We start from the raw sequence: 17845 nt of genomic DNA, 5'->3' as shown, positions 1-17845 counted from the left end.
GCATCATTAAGAGCGTCCGCTTCCAGGCAGATGGGGACGAAGACGTGGTGAGTAACCCAGTAGGGGCAGGATGGACGGTGGCTGAAAGAGGAGGAGCCCTTTTGGGCTCACACCACCTCGGCACGGGTAATCAGGCACGGGTCTGGTTGCCTCACCCTCCCCTCTCTCTGCACGTGCTCAGAAAACGCAAGTAGGAGAGGAGCCTCCGAAGGCACAAGAGGGTGTGCCCTCCTTGCCTCGGATTATTTTGCAGGGTACACCGTGTCACTTGTTTGGAGCAATAGGTACTGAAGAGAGAAGGAAGGAGAAGAGATTGGATTTATACCCTGGCCCTTCACTGCCCGAAGGAGTCTCAGAGCGGCTTACGGACTCCTTTCCCTCCCCCTCCCCACGACAGACACCCGGTGAGGTAGGTGGGCCTGAGAGGAGAGCTCTGACAGAAACGGCTCTTTCGAGAACAGCTCTGAGAGAGCCGTGACTGACCCAAGGTCACCCAGCTGGCTGCATCTGGAGGAGTGGGGAATCAAACCTGGTTCTCCCGGATTAGAGTCCGCACACTTAACCCAGGTTGGGGAACTCCTGGAGATTTGGGGATGGAGCCTCCACAGTTTAGGGGGAGCACTGATCGTGACCACCTGACTAACATCAATTTCAGATATATCCATTAATCTTCAAATACATAATTCCTATGTACACAAATTGGATCCTCAATAAAGTCCTAAGACAAATTCATAAGTCACCGGATAAGTCCCATTTCAAAAACACGTTGATGCAGCATGGAAACGCCACCATCACTTTTGTATTTATATCCAATCTCCTCCTCATCCTCCTCTTTCTTCTTCTTCATCTGACAGCCCTACCCCACTATCCCCGGCTGGTGGCTGGGCGACCTGGCAACCACAGATAGAACTTTGTGAGGTATAATGCCATAGAGTCCACCCTCCAAAGCAGCCACTTTCTCCAGGGGAACTGACCTCTGTAGGCTGGAGATCAGTGGCAATTCTGGGGGAATATCCAGGCCCCACCTGGAGGGTGGCAACCTGAGGGACAGATGGAGGAGGAACACCTTTTAAAAACTGCCAATGGCCATAGGAAAAGCAGGGCTCACTTCTGTCCTTTAAAAGAAAAAATTATTAATAATAAGATCGGGATACAGCCATGGTCATCACGTATAACATGTATACAAAGCTGGCGAATCCGTAAGTGGTTAAAGGCATATGTGGATGATGGTGGAGACATAAAGGTTATGACAAGTCAAGGCAAAATATCAACATATCAAATAAAAAAACAGACAAATCAGACAGATAAAGAAAAAGTAAATACGGATGTAATGATGTAAATAATGAATTACGTCTCCAAGAGTGGGGAAACGCCAAACATAATAGGGTGAACCGTGTCCTTGAACCAGAGACCTTCCGGAGGCAAAGCAGTTGCTCTTCTTGCCACTGAGATTAAATCAAGAAGAGGAGGAGGAGGAGGAGGAGAGAAGAAATTGGATTTATACCCTGCTCTTCACTCAGAGTCTCAGAGTGGCTCACAAACTCCTTTCCCTTCCCCTCCCCACAACAGACACCCTGTGAGGTAGGTGGGGTTGAGAGAGCTCTTTTCAGAACTGCTCTTGAGAGAACAGCTCTGAGAAAACGTGTAAGTGACCCAAGGTCACACCAGTAGCTGCATGTGGAGGAGTGGGGAATCAAACCCAGTTCTCCCAGATTAGTCTGGCTCCTAACCACTACACCAAGCCACTACACCAACAATACATCTTCTCTGGGACAGAGTGACACTGGGATGGAAAATACCTGAAGATTTTGGGGGTGGAGTCTAGGGAGGGAGGAATTTGGGGAGGGCCAGGACCTCTGTGGGGTAGGATGCCTTCCAAAGGAGTCATTTTCTCCTGGGGAACTGATATCTGTCACCTGAAGATCAAGTCTAATTCTGGGAGATCTCCAGGCCTCACCTGGAGGCTGGTAACACTAGGCCTGGGGATCTCCCGGAATTACAACTGAACTTCAGCTAACACAATCAGTCCCCCTGGGGGAAATGGCTGCTTTGGAAAGAGGACTTTATGGCATTATACCCCACCCCGGGGGTCCATCCACTCCTCTCCAAATCTCCAGGAATTTCCCAACCCAGAGCTGGCAATGCTAAGGGTATGGTTAAAGCCCGGCAGAAACTGGCAATCATTTACTTTGTTTTTAAAATGTTTTTAACCCCGATGGTTAACATTCGATTTTCTTTAATATATTATATATATAATTTTTATTGTTTTTCTTCCTACACACTACGGTACAAACCTATAACCTACAAAGAGAGTAGCAAGAACTTTTGATAAGCTAATCAAACGCTTTGGATATATACATGTTAAAAATTACATTCAGTTCTTTAAAATCTAATAAAAGTGTTCAAATAGAAAGAACATAAAGGCATTTTTGATATTACATCACATCTGATTAATAATATGAGTATAATAAATGTCAACATAGGGAATCTCAGATCTTCACTTTGCTTTCTTCTTAGCTTTGGCTCTTTAGCTTGGGCTCTTAGCTTAGGGCTCTTTAGCTTGGAGAAAAGACGACTGAGGGGTGACATGATCGAGGTTTACAAGATTATGCATGGGAAAGAACAGGTAGAGAAAGAGGTACTTTTCTCCCTTTCTCACAATACAAGAACTCGTGGGCACTCCATGAAATTGCTGAGCGGTCGGGTTAGAACGGATAAAAGGAAGTCCTTCTTCACCCAAAGAGTGATTAACACATGGAATTCACTGCCACAGGAGGTGGCGGCTACAAGCATGGATGGCTTCAAAAGGGAATTAGATAGGCATATGGAGCAGAGGTCCATCAGTGGCTATTAGCCACAAGGTATAGATAGGGACTCTAGGGCAAATGATGCTCTGTCTTCTTGGTGCTTGGGGGGGGGGGCAACAGTGGAAGGGCTTCTCTTGTCCTGGCCCCACTGGTGGACCTCCTGATGGCACCTGGTATTTTTGGCCACTGTGTGACAGAGTGTTGGACTAGATGGGCCTCTGGCCTGATCCAACATTGGCGTCTCTTATGTTCTTATGTTCTTCTTTTGCCAAGGGAGATGTACTTTAAATGTTTTAGGAGCCGCAACTCCTAAATCCAAATCCGAGTCAGAGTCAAAAATTTCACCAAAAGACACGGAAGTAGCTGTAGAAGATGAACTATCCGTATCGAATTTCTGTTGTTCGCTATTTTTTCCCATTGCCTTATCTTCCTCTGCTCTGTTTCTTTGTTTGGTTGAAGATTGTTGTTGTTTGAGAAAGTGTTCTGCTTTTAATAGACAGTCCATCTTTTCCTTCTTCTCCTTAAAGTTGAATATAAGTCCTTCAGGAAAAATCCATCTGTATTGGACATTGTTCTTTTGGAAGAATGCTGTAATATTTCTGTACTGCTTCCTTTTCTTGCGTATAACATTGGATTTTCTGTCGTTGTGAACACTTTCTTGCAAATGTCATTGGGGGGGGGGGTCAAAACTTCTCTGATCATGGAAATCCTCTCTGCTTTTAGAAGAAAGAGGAAGAGCGCCGGAAGGCAGAAGAGGAAAGGAAGAAGTCTGAGCAGGTAATGCCGAAAAGGTGTTTTTTGTGTGCCAAGGAGACAGAATCCCTCATCCCGCATGGCTTATGGGGGCATTGTGAGGAGGGAGGGGGTTAGGGCGGTATATCAAGCCGAAGGATAAATAAATAAATAAATAATAAACCTCCGCTCAAAATCACACATCGAGAAAAAGGGAATTCCGCAACCCGCCTCTGAAAAATCAAGTCACTTTTCTGAAGGATTATTTGGGTTAGCGGAGTGCTCATGGCACATAACGCAGCAGAGTCTATCTGGTTTGTGTGTGCCGACAAGAAACAAAGTTACAGATGGAGCCTCTTTATTTTTGCAGAAGCTAATATGAGTCCTTTATTGCAAGGAATTCCGTTTTAGACAAGATAGGGTAGAGATAGGGTTCTCATCTAGTCTAACTAGCTAGGATGGATAGAGATGCTGCAGGAAGCGTCTCCTGCCGTCATGGTGCCAAGATGGAGAAGAGTGGCACAAGTGTGGAGAGAAGGTGTCAGACCAGAAGGGAGGAGGATTCCTTGAGAGTAGCATCAGAGGGATAGTATCAGAGCAGTGGAAGGGGTGATCAGAGTCCTGGCCTCTCTATCTCTCTGACTCTCTATGGTCTCCTGAGGTCTGAGGCAGAGGGACAGCACACAGTCTTTCCCTTCCAACATTTTCACTGTGTGTAATTTTACTCTTCAAAGAGATAGGGAGAGCACTGAAGGCCGGTTCTCAACCTCTTGGGAGTTATCCGTATGAGCCCCCAAACATTCTGTTCTTTCAAAAGCCGGTTCATGGGACCCCAGTTCAGACTGGCCAACCGTAGTGCTCAGGGAGGGAAGGAGTTAAGCCTCTCCCCCTTCCGCCTGTCCCACTGAAAGCCAGCATGGGGTAGAGATTTAGAGTGGCAGACTAGGATCCGGGAGACCTGAGTTCGAATCCTGCCTCTGCCCTGGTGATCTTGAGCCAGTCACAGCCTAATCTCCCTCACAGGGTTGTTGTGAGGATAAAGTGGATTTGGGGATAAGGGTGTACAGTACTTTTGGTAAGCCATGCCCAAAATCGAGTTCCTTCCCCCCCTAGGGGGAGATTGCTTTTGTGCATTTGAACAATTTCTATCCCATAGCTTCCATGAAAGCTAACAGGTTAAAACAAGAAACCGGTTAATCGGTAAAATATTAAATTGTCAGTAAAAGACGCAATTGCACAGGACATAAGTCACAGAGCAAAGCTGGAAGTCGGTGGGAGGGGAGAACCCAACAGATTGAATCAAACGCACTCAGCCAAGAGGATTAATCAGCATGCTTTAACTTGAGTTGCTGTCGGCTTTGGGGAAATAATATCCTGTCTCTTTAACAGAGGCTTACTGGAATATTATTTAGCAGGTGGTTTTTATTTACTTCCATGCCATGTTTCAGCTTCCCTCATCAGGCTTGGGTCCGGGAGACCCAGGTTTGAATCCCCACTCTGCCTTGGGAGCGGGTTGGGTGACCTTGGGCCAGTGGCTCTCTAGCTCAGCCTAGCCTACCTCGCAGGGCTGGAGTGAGGATAAAATGGAGAAGGAGAACCAAGTATGCCATCCTCAGGAAGGGTAGGATAAACACAGGAACGACCTCAAGTGTTTCTCTGGAGAGGCGGCGTATAAATTTTCTACGAGATAGTCATCAAATACATGTGTGTTTTTCCCCACTGCCGTATTTTTAGATATGCACTTGCATCACCTTACCTGTGAATGGTTCTGCCACTCTATTTTACCCTCACAACAACCCTGTGAGGTAGGTTCGGGAGAGAGAGAGACTGGCTGGCTGGCTGGCCCAAAATCTCCCACTTAGCTCTGGGGCTTAGCAGGGATTTGAATTTGAGTCTCAATTTCCCCGTTGAAACGGAAATAAGTTATCAGCCCTGGTCAGGGGAAAAAGACAGTCCCTCTTTCAGCCTGTCTTTTTTTCCCTGTCTGGACTTTTTTTGTGTGGTGAGAGGGTAGCACACATAATTAAATCTCTTTTTCCCCAGGGCCAGGACCCCAATCCATATCTTCCCTTCCCCCTTGTGGCTGCTTTTAAATGAAATTCAATCTGGTGGGATGGCTAACAGTGGGTGGGGTGTCTCTAGCATCTTGTTGATTTTCATAACAACTGTCTTGGACACCTCCAAAGGATCTTGGGAATTGTAGTTCGAGGAGACTCTTGCAGTTTCTCTCTTCAAGATTCCAAGTCTTCTTCCCTGCCTCCTCTCAACTAAAGTTCCTTGGAGAAGGGATGATTATAAACTCTGTTTGGGTTTTTGTCTACTCTACAGCAGGGGTCCTCAACATGGTGCCCGCGGGCGCCATCGTGCCCACTAACACCTTTTCTGGCACCCACCAAGTGTTTTTAGAAAGCGGGCAAGGCCAAGTGGAGATTTATTGGTCAGAGATTTTTTGACTGGCCAGTGGAGACCTGATTGGTATCCTTTTAAAGATGGCGTCTGCCTGAAATGTTGAAAAGTTACTGTTAGATTTATGCACAACCTCACTCATGGACATGTGTGGCTTGGCTCCACCTCTTGTGGTGGCCATTTTGCAGTTGGCTCCACCTCTTCTGGTGGCCATTTTGTGGTTGCCTCTGCCTCCACTTCCCGTAGCAGCCATTTTGTAGTTGCGTCCACCACCTCAGTCAGAATTCCAAAGGTGCCCACTGGCTCAAAAAAGTTGGGGACCCCTGATCTAGAGGGTCTTCCAGGGCCATTCCAAACCCCAACCAATACTCACCGGTTGCTTACCTAGTCTCAGCAAGATCAGATGCTATCGGACCCTTGTGCTGAACAGACAGAGGATCAGGAGTGACTCTCTTTCTCTGCGTCCCCCCCGTCAGGAAATGTCCCCCCGAGAGGTGATGAAAGTTTCGACCTTGGAAGTCCCTGCCGAACTGGTTGGTCTCCTCAACACCGTGGCGGGTACGTTCTTATCGGCCAGGATCCCCTCCCTAGGGGGATCCGGGACCGATATGAATGATTGTGGCCCTAAATGAATGACTGTTCCGCAATTCCCCCAGGGGAAGGGTTTCCACAACCGTTTTCTCAAGATCTGTTGAAGATGATATTCTGATAATGGCGGCGGCGGCGGGGGGGGGGCTAATCCCAATGCAAGCTGGGAGAATCAGGTTTGATTCCCCACTCCTCCACTTGCAGCTGCTGGATGACCTTGGGCAAGCCATAGTTCTGTCAGAGCTGTTCTCTCAAGGGCAGCTCTGGAAAGAGCTCTCTCGGCCCCGCCGACCTCACAGGGTGTCTGTTGCGGGGAGGGGAAGGGGAAAGGAGTCACTTTGAGACTCCGAGTGAAGGGCGGGGTATAAATCCAGTCTCCTCCTCCTCACCAAGTAGAGCCTGGAGATCACAATGCATGATGGGAAATTGCATATACTGGACCAGCCCAGGGTTCCCAGTTACAACCAATCTCCAGACTACGTGGATCACCTTCCTTTGGAGAAAATGTCTGATTTGGAGGGTGGACTCTGTGGCATTGAACCCCGCCGATGTCTCTCCCCTCCCCAAGCCCCGCCCTCCTCAGGCTCCACCCCCAAAATCTCCAGGAATTTTCCAGCTCAGAGTTGGTAACCCTAGCCTCCTTCTGTGGTTGGTGTGGGAAGCAGACATCAAAACAGAATCCTGGACAGCCAAGTTGGTCCCTTGGGCCAATGGAGTTGGGATCTTTCTCACATTCTCTGGTATGGGTTTGGTTAAAGCCAAGTCCTGGCCCGGAATGCCAAGACTCTGTCTCTTAAGTGCATGGACTCCAATCTGAGAGAAACAGGTTTGATTCCCAACTCCTCCACATGCAGCTGCTGGGTGACCTTGGGCCAGTCACAAGTTCTCTCAGAGCTGTTCTCTCAAGAGCAGCTCTGGAAAGAGCTCTCTCAGCCCCACCTACCTCACAGGGTGTCTGTTGTGGAGAGAGGAATGAAAGGAGATTATAAACTGCTCTGAGACTCCTTCAGGTAGTGAAGGGCAGGGTATAAATCCAATCTCTTCTTCTTCTTCATGAGAGATCGGTCTGCCTCTTATAGTCCACAGACAGGTGAACGAAGACTGCATCGTCCCCGTGGCCCCTCCCAAGATGCAAGCGGATTCCCAGCTCACTCTACCCCTCGACATCAACAATTACCCGATGTCCAAGTATGTGCGGACCCATTTCAAGGTAAGGGGGTAGGGAACTCCTTGGGCTGAGCCGGGAAAGGAGGGATGTTTAGGGTGGCCTTTGGAAGCTACTTTGGCACATAGAATTTCATGCCAACATCTTGGCACCTTGGAAAGGGCATCTTCTGGTGCACGGTCTGGAAGCACAGGGTGTTCTAGAGTTGGGGAAGTTAAGTAGGGACGGATCACATCCTGTCCCCCAAAGAGAGACTTCTCAGATATAGTCCTCTGCCGTTAATGATCTTTGGACAAGACGTTGGAGGTCATGAAGAACACAGTGAAACTCACTGTACACATTGTGGTATGGTGCAGTAGTTAGCATAATTGGACTAGAATCTGGGAGACCCAGGTTCGAATTCCCTGTTTGCCATGGAAGCTTGCTGGGAGACCTTTGGCCGGTCACGCACTCTCAGCCTAAGTTGAGGATAAAATGAAGGAGGGGGAATTGACTCTTGGGATCCCAACTGGAGGGGGGGGAAAGCATGGTATAGATATCTAAATTAAATAAATAAAAAATGCATCTCTGTACACAAACACACACATAGTCCCTGGAACAGAGGTCCAGATGGGTAGCCGTGTTAGTCTGTCTGTAGCAGTAGAAAAGAGCAAGACTCCAGTAGGACCTTAAAAACTAACAAAATTTGTGGTAGGGTAGGAGCGTCTGTGAGTCACTGCTAGGGGTGTGCGCTCGGTATATACTGAGCTGAATACAACTTTATTTTTATTTCCAAATTTTCATCATTTACAACTCAAGAAATAAACAATAAACATTATAATTTGTACAGTATTACAAAATGATAATATTCAAGATATATCATTTAATAACAATATAACCAATCAATAAAAAAGAAAGTCTGTATATTTAGCAGGTAAAACCTTATCTGTATTTTTCAGGTATGTATTCAGATCTTTATTCGGCCACCGAAATAGCCATGCCCGAATGAAAAACGATATTTGGCTTTTATCGGCTTTTGTTCAATGTGGCTAAATGCATTCAGTTCACTGGCTGAGTTGGGCATCTAGCTTGATGCTTAGAGAGTTAGAGCAGGACTAGTGGTTGTAGTAGGAACTGGGAAACCTGGGTTTGAATGTCCACTCTGCCTGGAAAACTCATTGGCTGACCCCCGGGCTGGTCACACACTCTCAAACTCACCTCCCTCACAGGGTTGTTGTGGTGATACAATGAAGAGGAGAACAATATAAGCCATTGCAGAGGAAAAATAGGGTGTAAATGAAATAAATAGTGGCTGTATCTCATATGCTGGCTTTAATATTCCACTGCTATAAGAGACGTCATGTTGGATCAGGCCAACGGCCCATCCAGTCCAACGCTCTGTGTCACCCAGTGGCCAAAACCCAGGTGCCTTCAGGCTAGATGTTAGAATGCTTATGTGAATGGGTCCTTTGGCGAAACGCTTTTACTGCTGAACTGGTAAAGAGGTGAATGATTCACTCCTTTGTCCTCCCCCAGGAACCGGTCTTTGGTATGCTCACCAAGATCCTGGCATCACCTCTGACCCACTTGGACGACTGGCTGGGGGCGGAGGCAGTTACTCTCTTCAAGCTGGTAGGTTCTTCCCCCATCCCCCTGCCGCTTAAACAAACCAGTGGCCTTTATAGCATTCCCACGAGTCGAGAAGCCGTGGCAGGTTGTGCATGACTTCTCTACCAAAGTGGATTCTGATGTGTACGGTTGCCAGCTCTGGGCCTGGGGATTTGGTGGGTGGAGCCTGGGGAGGGCAGAGTTTGGGACGGGGAGGGACTTCAGTGGGGTACAAGGCCATAGAGTCCACCTTCCAAAGCGGCCATTTTCTCCAGGGGAACTGATCTCTGTCATATGGAGTTCAGTTGTGATTAGGGTTGCCAGGTCTTTACGATGTGACGGCGGGGGTGGGTGGGAGGGAGCCTTCTGGGAGTGGGGCATGGTGACGTCTCCAACACGATGACATCACGCGGAAGGGATGTCATCACATCAAGGGCGTGGCGTGGCAATGCTCTGGTTTGAGGACAAAACTCTATGGTAAAATTGCTCTCAAACCATGGAGTTTTGCCCCAGAACCAGAGTGTCGCCACACAATATCCCCAATGTTATGATAGCACTCCCGTGTAACGTCATTGTATCGGGGACGCTTCTGCCTGATGTCACTGTTTGGGGTGAGGTTCCCCCCGGTGGCCAGTTGACTGGGGACACAAAGAAGTCCCAAAAAGTGGGGGATCCCCACTCCTACCTGGGGAACGGGAACCTTAGTTGCAATTTCTGCAAAGTTCCCAGGCCCAATCTAGGGATTGTGGAAACTCGAGCTGCAGTGTTAGAAGAGTCAGACAACAAATATATACACTGCAAAAACTGTTTTTATAAGTTAAAGTGTTCTCTATGTTCCATCTTAAAAAGTGCATTGTGTATTATTCATAATATTCTAAACCAGGTATATATTTATTGCATGCAATATCAACAATAGTAATCAGTTTGTACAATCTAATAACTACCAGTCAGTTTACATCCTTGAATGTCAGCTGCTGAATGGGCCTTTTGTAGGACCAGCAACAAACATCAATTTAAACTTCAATGTAACCACAAAAGGAAACTTCCCCCTTTAGAAGACTTTCAAGCAAGGATAAGCGGGTGTACAATTCTCGAAACTCCCGTTGGGGTTGATTGTGTAAAAAGAATGTAAATTGACTGGTAGCTATTAGATTGTACAAACTGATTATTATTGTTGATATTTCATGTATAATTAATATATACCTGTTTTAGAATATTCTGAATAATACACAATGCACTTTATAAGATGGAACATATAGAACACTTTCACTTATAAAAAAGGTTTTTGCAGTGTATATATTTGTTGTTTGACTAATCTAGGGATTGGCAATCCTATATCCCATTTAGGGTTGCCAGGTCTGGGTTGGAAAATACCTGGAGGCTTTGGGGGTGGAGCCAGGAGAGGGCGGGGTTTGGGGAGGGGAGGGGCCTCAGCATAGTACAATGCCCTGGAGTCCACCCTTCAAAGCAGCCATTTTCTCTAGGGGAGCTGATCTATGTTAGCTGGAGATCAATTGTAAAAGCGGGAGATCCCCAGGCCCCACCTGGAGGCTGGCAACCCTAATCCCATTTGTCTTGCCTGGGTTTTTGATGTCACTTCCTCCGTCCGTGGCAGGTTCTCCGCTTCATGGGTGACCCCCACCTCAACGGCACTCAAGAGAGCCTCTTCGGGAACTACATTGTGCAGAAGGGGCTGTCGACGGCTGGCCTGCGGGACGAGATCCTGGCCCAGATCATCAACCAGGTCTGGCGGAACACCAACATCCACAACGAGGAACGGGGTTGGCTCTTGCTGGCCGTCTGCCTCAGCGCCTTCACACCCTCCCCCAGCCTGGAGAAGCCGTTGCTGAAGTGAGTGGCTCTGGGAGACATGAGGATCGGGGCCCTTAAACCTTTGGAATTCTGACACAGTATGGTGGGTGCAGCCACAAAATGGCTGCCATGGGAGGCAGAGCCAGCCACAAAAATGGCCACCGCAGGAAGCGAGCCAGCCACAAAATGGCTGCTGAAGAAGGCAGGGGCAGCCACAAAAATGGCTGCCACAGGAGATAGGGCCAGCCTAGTGTTGCCAGGTCTGGGATGGAAAATAACGAAGAGTCAATAAAGATATATATGCAAAACTGTTTACTATAATAAATATAATTCTGTGGAAAACTCTCTTCTTTGTGAAGACCTTGAGTTCTGATATCAGAGAGTCAACATTGAGATGTTTGTTTCAAGAGTTGATAAGTGGAAATTGATAAGAATTGTAAGTACTACACGCTCAGATAAAGCAATCCTATTGAAACGAATATTTTTATTGTGCAAAATTCGTTGCGTGTGAGCAATAAAAGGAGAGAGTTTTCCACAGAATTACAATTATTATAGTAAACAATGGACTCTTTGTTATTTTTGTCACAGATGTTTTGCTTCAACTTCCATCTCCTGCCATGAGCTCTCAATTTTCTCCATGAGCGCTTCAATTTTCTCCAGGGGAGCTGATCTCTGTCAGCTGGAGATCAGTAGTAAAAGCGGGAAATCTCCAGGCCCCACCTGGAGGCTGGCAACCCTAGGCCAGCCACAAAAATGGCTGCTTGCAGGAAGCGAGCCAGCCACAAAAACGGCTTCCACAAGAAGTGAGCCAGCCACAAAAATGGCTACTGCAGGAAGCGAGCCAGTCACAAAGTGGCTGCTGAAGAAGGCAGGGTGTACAGGGATTAGCCCACCCAGGCCAGTCCAGGAATGGGAGGGAACCCTGTACTTTTTCAGTACATTAAACAACAAACCCCAAGATGGTCTATACCTTCTCTGGTTTCAGAACAATGGGCCACCAGAACCTCTTTTCACTAGTCCCTGCCTTTCCTAAGGGAAGAGATTCCAAACCCTTAATTAGCATCTGGGATTTAACACAATAGCAACTCTATCCGAGGTGCACACTCTTACCAAGGTAGCATATGGGGTGAGCGTTAGGCACTAGACTCAGACTTGGAATCCAAGTTACAACATCATAGACAAGTTAGAAATAAGCAGGACCTTTATTCAGTACAGAGCACAGCAACAGACTATAAAAGATTACAAAAATAACAAAGGCTAGGGCAATTGGCCTTAACTACACATTAAAGATTCATAGTTACCAAGATCAGGATAGCATCCAAGAGTTCAAGATTGTCCATGGTGATAATCCAGATAGCACCAAGGGATTTTGAGTACGAATCCCATCTCTGCACACCATGTGCTCCAAGTCACAAAGCAGGTCTTTGTTTCGCAAGAGACAGCATTTCAGGTGTCATAAAACAGACTCTGACAAGAGGAGGAAGGGAGAGAGCTAAGAGAGCTCACTCTCATGGGGATCCAACAATTATACTCCAATTCCAGTCACAAATTAGATGTGGTCATCAGCCAATTGTGAGTGGGCATGGGTGTTCCCAATTGTTGGTTGTCATAGCTGTGTGGGGGGATAGGCTAGAAGTTTGGAGCCCTGCCTGCAGTCATCTGACCCCAAACTCCAGCTACTTCATGGTCTACGTGACTAGTCGCATGTGGGCCAGAAAGTGGAGCAATGAGGTCTGGCGTTTGGCATGAACGTGAGCCAGTCACAAAATGGCTGCCATGACTTCCATTACACAATGAAGATTGTTATGCTGTGGTGGCAGACTGCTGCTGAAGCAACATGTTTAAAGATCTGCACAGCCCATCAAACCTCCAAAGGCCGATCAGAAGCCTCGCTGGGCAAAAGTCCCTCCTGGCCCCGCCCACTTTCTGAAACCACTAAGGGTGTCCTCCGCTTCCGCTCTCAGCGCCTCCTTTCCCCCCTGCCCAGGTTTGTTTCGGACTACGCCTACGACGGCTACAAACCCGTTTGCCAGCACAAGCTCATGCAAGCCATGGAGAAGACCCAACACGGCGCCGAGGCAGCCCGCTCATATCCGCCCACCCTGCTGGAGTGGACGGCCTGCCGCGGTAAAGTCAACATGGCCCTGGACGTCTACTGTTTCAATGGTAAGGGGCCCAGTAGCGGAGGACTAAGGTTGCCATCTCCAGGTCGGGACATCCCTGGAGGTTTGGGCGGTGGAGGCTGAGGAGGGCGGGGTTTGCAGAGAGGCAGGACCTCAGGGGGATATAATGCCACAGAGTCTGCCTTCCAAAGTAAGCATTTTTCTCCAGGGAAGCTGATCTCTGTAGCCTGGAGATCAGTTGTGATTCCAGATCTCCAGCCACCACCTGGAGGTTGTATAATTAAAAATGGCCATACAGTGGGTGTGATGTACAATATCTGGGGGAAAAACCACTGTAACTTTAAAGGAACGTACACAACATTCTATTTGAAACGACAAAAAAAACTCCTATTAACTATTCTGCAGTACAAGCACAAATTGAATTTAAACATATGAAGCTAAACCATGATACATGAGGTTAATCACAACCGTATTAACCACGGCAACGGATGTCCCGAGTAAATCTCCATTTCGACCCTCCGTCAGGCCGTAATCATATGGTAAAGCTGCAACAAAAGTCACGAAAATTGAACGTTCTATACGTTTATATTGGCTACCGGTCAAAATCATATGGTAAAGCTTTAACAAAAATTACAACAATTGAGCATTTATATTGAGTACTATTATCAGAATTAGAAGTACCGCGGAGAGGGGTGAACACCCCTTAGGTCTATCCCTCTTCCTTCCCCCTTCCATAGCTTGATGCGGTCAGGAACATGCACTTCTATGGGAGACTTTTATCCAGGGATCATTTCGTAGAAAAAGAGGTGCAGGATATCATTAGCATAACTCATTTGCATATGCCACACCCCCTGACATCACCGGAAGTGTGTCAGAAAGCAACACCCACCGCCCAGACTCCACTGGACTCTTTTGGATTGCCAGCTATTGGGGGGGGACGGGGACGTGCAGATCTGTCCTCACAGAGGAGGGAGAACTTGTACCTGAATAAAACTTGGTCTTAAAGGTGCCACTGGACTGTTTTGGACTAGGGGGCCGGGGGGGGGGGGCTCTGCAACTTACCTGGCTGCTTCTTGCTCTGACTGAGGGCTGCTGGGAGCAGGGGGTGGGGCTTGTTGCATGTGCCTGCCCCCTGGGCTCTTTACTGCCGGAGCGCCGCTCCTTCAGGAAATGACCCCTGCTTTTATCCCATGCAATGCCAATTTTTTTCAGAAATGCTGATGGTCTTTGATACATGTGCCCTACCGAGCGGTTCCCCCCCCCCCCCCCCCCCCGTCAAAAACAGTTTTCTAAAGACAGAAACCTAAAGTTCAAAGTGTTTATGAACAGGTGCAGAGTGTGTTCCAGGCCCGTAGATTTTGTTTGTTCAGGGGGCAGTTAAATTGCAGTTAATTAAATTAATCAGAATGCCTCTCTTTAAAGGGGGAGGCTCCGAGCCTGTTTCTAGCCCTTCCTTTCAAGGGACAGGGCAGGGAGCACGTCAGTCCCTAGGGAAGAAACCGCTCAGAGGGCATTTAGTTGCCTTCAGAAGGCATTTAAATTGCTTTTGAGTTCCACAGAGCAAGAAAGCTTAGAAGGGCACTCAAGAGTGGTACATCTCCAACAACCCCCCTTTCTGCTAGCCCAGTACCACCTAGGTCATACTCAAAGATCAAGATTTAGCCATGGCTATTTATGGGGCGGGGCTTTTAAATAGGGGGGCAGGACCCCGAAATGCCCCACTGTAGATAGTTTCCTGGTGGAAACCTTGCTTTATTTAGAAGTGTAAGGATTGAATGGATCTGAGCAGGGATACATCACGGCCTTCCTGAAGACGAGCAAGATTAGATTCCAGTAACCCCTTAACAACTAACAAGATTTCCAGGGTAAAAGCTGCCTTTGTGAGATAGAAGGAATGGAGATCTTCATTCCTACTTGTATCTGATGAAGGGAACGATGACTCTCGAAAGCTGTACCCGGGAAATCTTGTTGGTCTTTAAGGTGCTACTGGACTTGAATCTCCTACTATATGGGCTGTGGCGCAGTGGCAGAGCATCTGCTTGGCTTGCAGAAGGTCCCGGGTTCAATCCCCGGCCTCTCCAGTTAAAGGATTTGGCAGTGGGTGATGTGAAAGACCTCTGCCTGAGACTCTGGAAGAGCAGCTGCCAGTCTGAGTAGACAATACCGACTTTGATGGACCAAGGTCTGGTTCAGTATTAATTTATTAATTTATTCATTTAATTTATATCCCCACCCCACCGCCGCCATGGCAGGCTCAGGGCAGCTCACATAAAATATAAAACAATTAAAACAGAATTAGATAAAAACAGAGCAATACAGTTGAGAATATTATAAAATATAAAGTGGCTGTACATCTGACAGAACTCATTAGCATAATAGGCCACACCCAACAGCAGGAACTCATTAGCATATTGGGCCACACCCCTGACAGCACAGCTCATTGGCACATTAGGCCGCACCCCCATGTTACCAGAAGTGTGGTCATCCAGCCACACCCACCTTTTGCTTGTTATTCTGTTTACCTTGTTTGTTGTCAAAACCCAGGGCCTTTTTTTGTAGCAGGAACTCCTTTGCATGTTAGGCCACACACCCCTAATGTAGCCAATCCTAAGGAGTTTCTGCTGTTGGGTGTGGCCTATTATGCTAATGAGTTCCTGCTGGGCGTGGCCAACTCGGGAGCCAGCCGGAACTCCGTTCCTGTGAGTTCCTGCCCAAAAATAGCCCTGAGTAAAGATAAAGTTAGGATCCACGTGCTCTCTTAAAGACTCTTAAAATAGCAGCATTTTTCCAGGGTCCCATCGGAACCCTTGTGGCAAACATAATAACTTATCTAGGAGAACATCTCTCTCAAGTCGTGTGGGGTTTTTTTTGTCCCCACAGGAGATCACTTTTTGTGTCCCATCAATTCCTGGACCACAGGAGAAGGCCTGGCTGGAAACGTACTGCAACACAGGTAAGAGAGAGTAGGGAAAGTCTGCTAGGAGGATCCATGCCGGGGACCCAGTTGATGCCCTGAGCTGCTTATCGGTACCTTGATCTTTGCTGTTCCCTGCAAATCACTTTTCAAGCCAGCACCAGATATCTGGGTTACGGTTCTAGAGTTGCCAATTCCCAGTCGGGAAATCCCTGGAGATTTGGAGTGTGGAGTTTGGGGAGGGCAGAGTTTGAAGGGGGAGGAAACTCAGTGGGGATGTGTGATGTCACTCTAGGACATCTGTTTCTCCTATACTTTGTGGTATACCATAGAGTTACGGTTGCCAGCCCCCCACTGGAGGTGGGGATCCCCCGCTCCCAGGCCCCAGGCCCTGCCGCCAATCAGAAGCTGAAGGGAAGCCCAGTTCAGACTCCCAGACAAATCAGTTCCTAACATTCACTCTGGAGAATGATAAGTTTATTGAGACACTGATAGGATCCAGACTGGACACGGTCTGTGTTAGAACTGAGGATCAAGGCACGAAAGCAGCAGATATACAAGGTTCAAGCAGGGGGCATAAAAATTCACAGAGCCAATCACCCCCTGGTATTCCACCCGCCAAAAGGTTAACGGCTAAGCATTCCCCTGAGCCGCCATCCCCCCAACATGCAAGACAAAGCCCAGCAGTGAAAGATGAGACCCAAGGCCAATACAGGTTCCCAGGAACGATAAGCTGCATTCTACTTCAGAGCATCAAAAGTGGATAGGATAAAGTTTTATTTACAGCCGAATCCAGCAGTGAATGCAGATAACATAGAGGTTTGCCTGGAGGAATTACAAACAAATTTTGATGGAATTACAAAAAGGCCTGAAAGGCTCCAATTTAGGGCACCTATGGGCTAGACCAGATTTTCACAAACCATGGTTTGATAAAGAATGCAGAAGTGCAAAGAAACTTCATAATGCATCAAAAGTGAAAGTATGCAGGTTTCACACTCTCCCTTACCTCCCCCCCCCCCCCCCGGTTACTATGGCAAGCGAGCAATAAAATGCAGAGTGAGTTTGACACCCAGGCTACATGGCCAGCAACACAACAACGTTATTTCTGGCACGTACTGGAAGTGACATCATCGTATTGGTGTGGTCCTGGCTATGCTCTGGCATTTGGGCAAAAACTCTATGGTAGAAGCCATTTTTACCATAGTTTCTGCCCAAATACCAGAGCTTCATGGGGATATCCCATTGTGATTATGTCACTTCCAGTACACACCAGAAGTGATGTCGCCATGTCACCAACGACAGAGCCTGGGCCTCCCTCCTGTTGGAAAAATAGGCAAAAATACTTAAATACTTGGAGGTTTGCAATGGATCTTTGCTCCACTGGAGAGGAGGCATTTCTTTCTGTTTAGAAATCTTTAATTTCTAAGGGAAGGGTTCACAGGGAAATCTACAAAATAACAAAGGCTACATCTCTACAGCTTTACAGACTGGCCACATGGTCTCTCAACAACAACTGTAATGGAGATTCTCTTTCTTCTTGACCCCTAGAAGGAAATCACCTGATTACATTAACCAATGATGTTTGTAAACAGACTTCAGTTTCCTGGGCTTTGTTTGCATTGGCTCTGAGCCAGGTTTCCTTCTGGGGTCAGGCTAAACAACAGCACACAAGGTATACAGATTAACCCTATAACGACTGCAATTTAGACCT

At 47.4% G+C, this 17845-nt stretch overlaps 1 protein-coding gene across 1 annotated transcript in view; it reads left to right on the top strand.

Moving 5' to 3' along the window:
* Window positions 1-17845, top strand: part of MYO15A (myosin XVA) — a 139935-nt gene that overhangs the window by 52254 nt on the left and 69836 nt on the right. Inside the window, exons 27-32 of the mRNA XM_015409244.1 lie at window positions 6422-6507; window positions 7620-7743; window positions 9214-9309; window positions 10901-11136; window positions 13085-13263; window positions 16101-16173. Of these exons, the coding sequence (XP_015264730.1) occupies window positions 6422-6507; window positions 7620-7743; window positions 9214-9309; window positions 10901-11136; window positions 13085-13263; window positions 16101-16173 (794 nt within the window). The remainder of the gene's footprint in view (window positions 1-6421; window positions 6508-7619; window positions 7744-9213; window positions 9310-10900; window positions 11137-13084; window positions 13264-16100; window positions 16174-17845) is intronic.

The sequence above is a fragment of the Gekko japonicus genome, unplaced genomic scaffold (assembly GCF_001447785.1).
Source record: "Gekko japonicus isolate JY-2015 unplaced genomic scaffold, Gekko_japonicus_V1.1 scaffold103, whole genome shotgun sequence".
Lineage (NCBI taxonomy): Eukaryota > Metazoa > Chordata > Lepidosauria > Squamata > Gekkonidae > Gekko > Gekko japonicus.
Note: the sequence above shows the minus strand (reverse complement) of the source record. Positions and strands in the feature narration are given on the sequence as shown.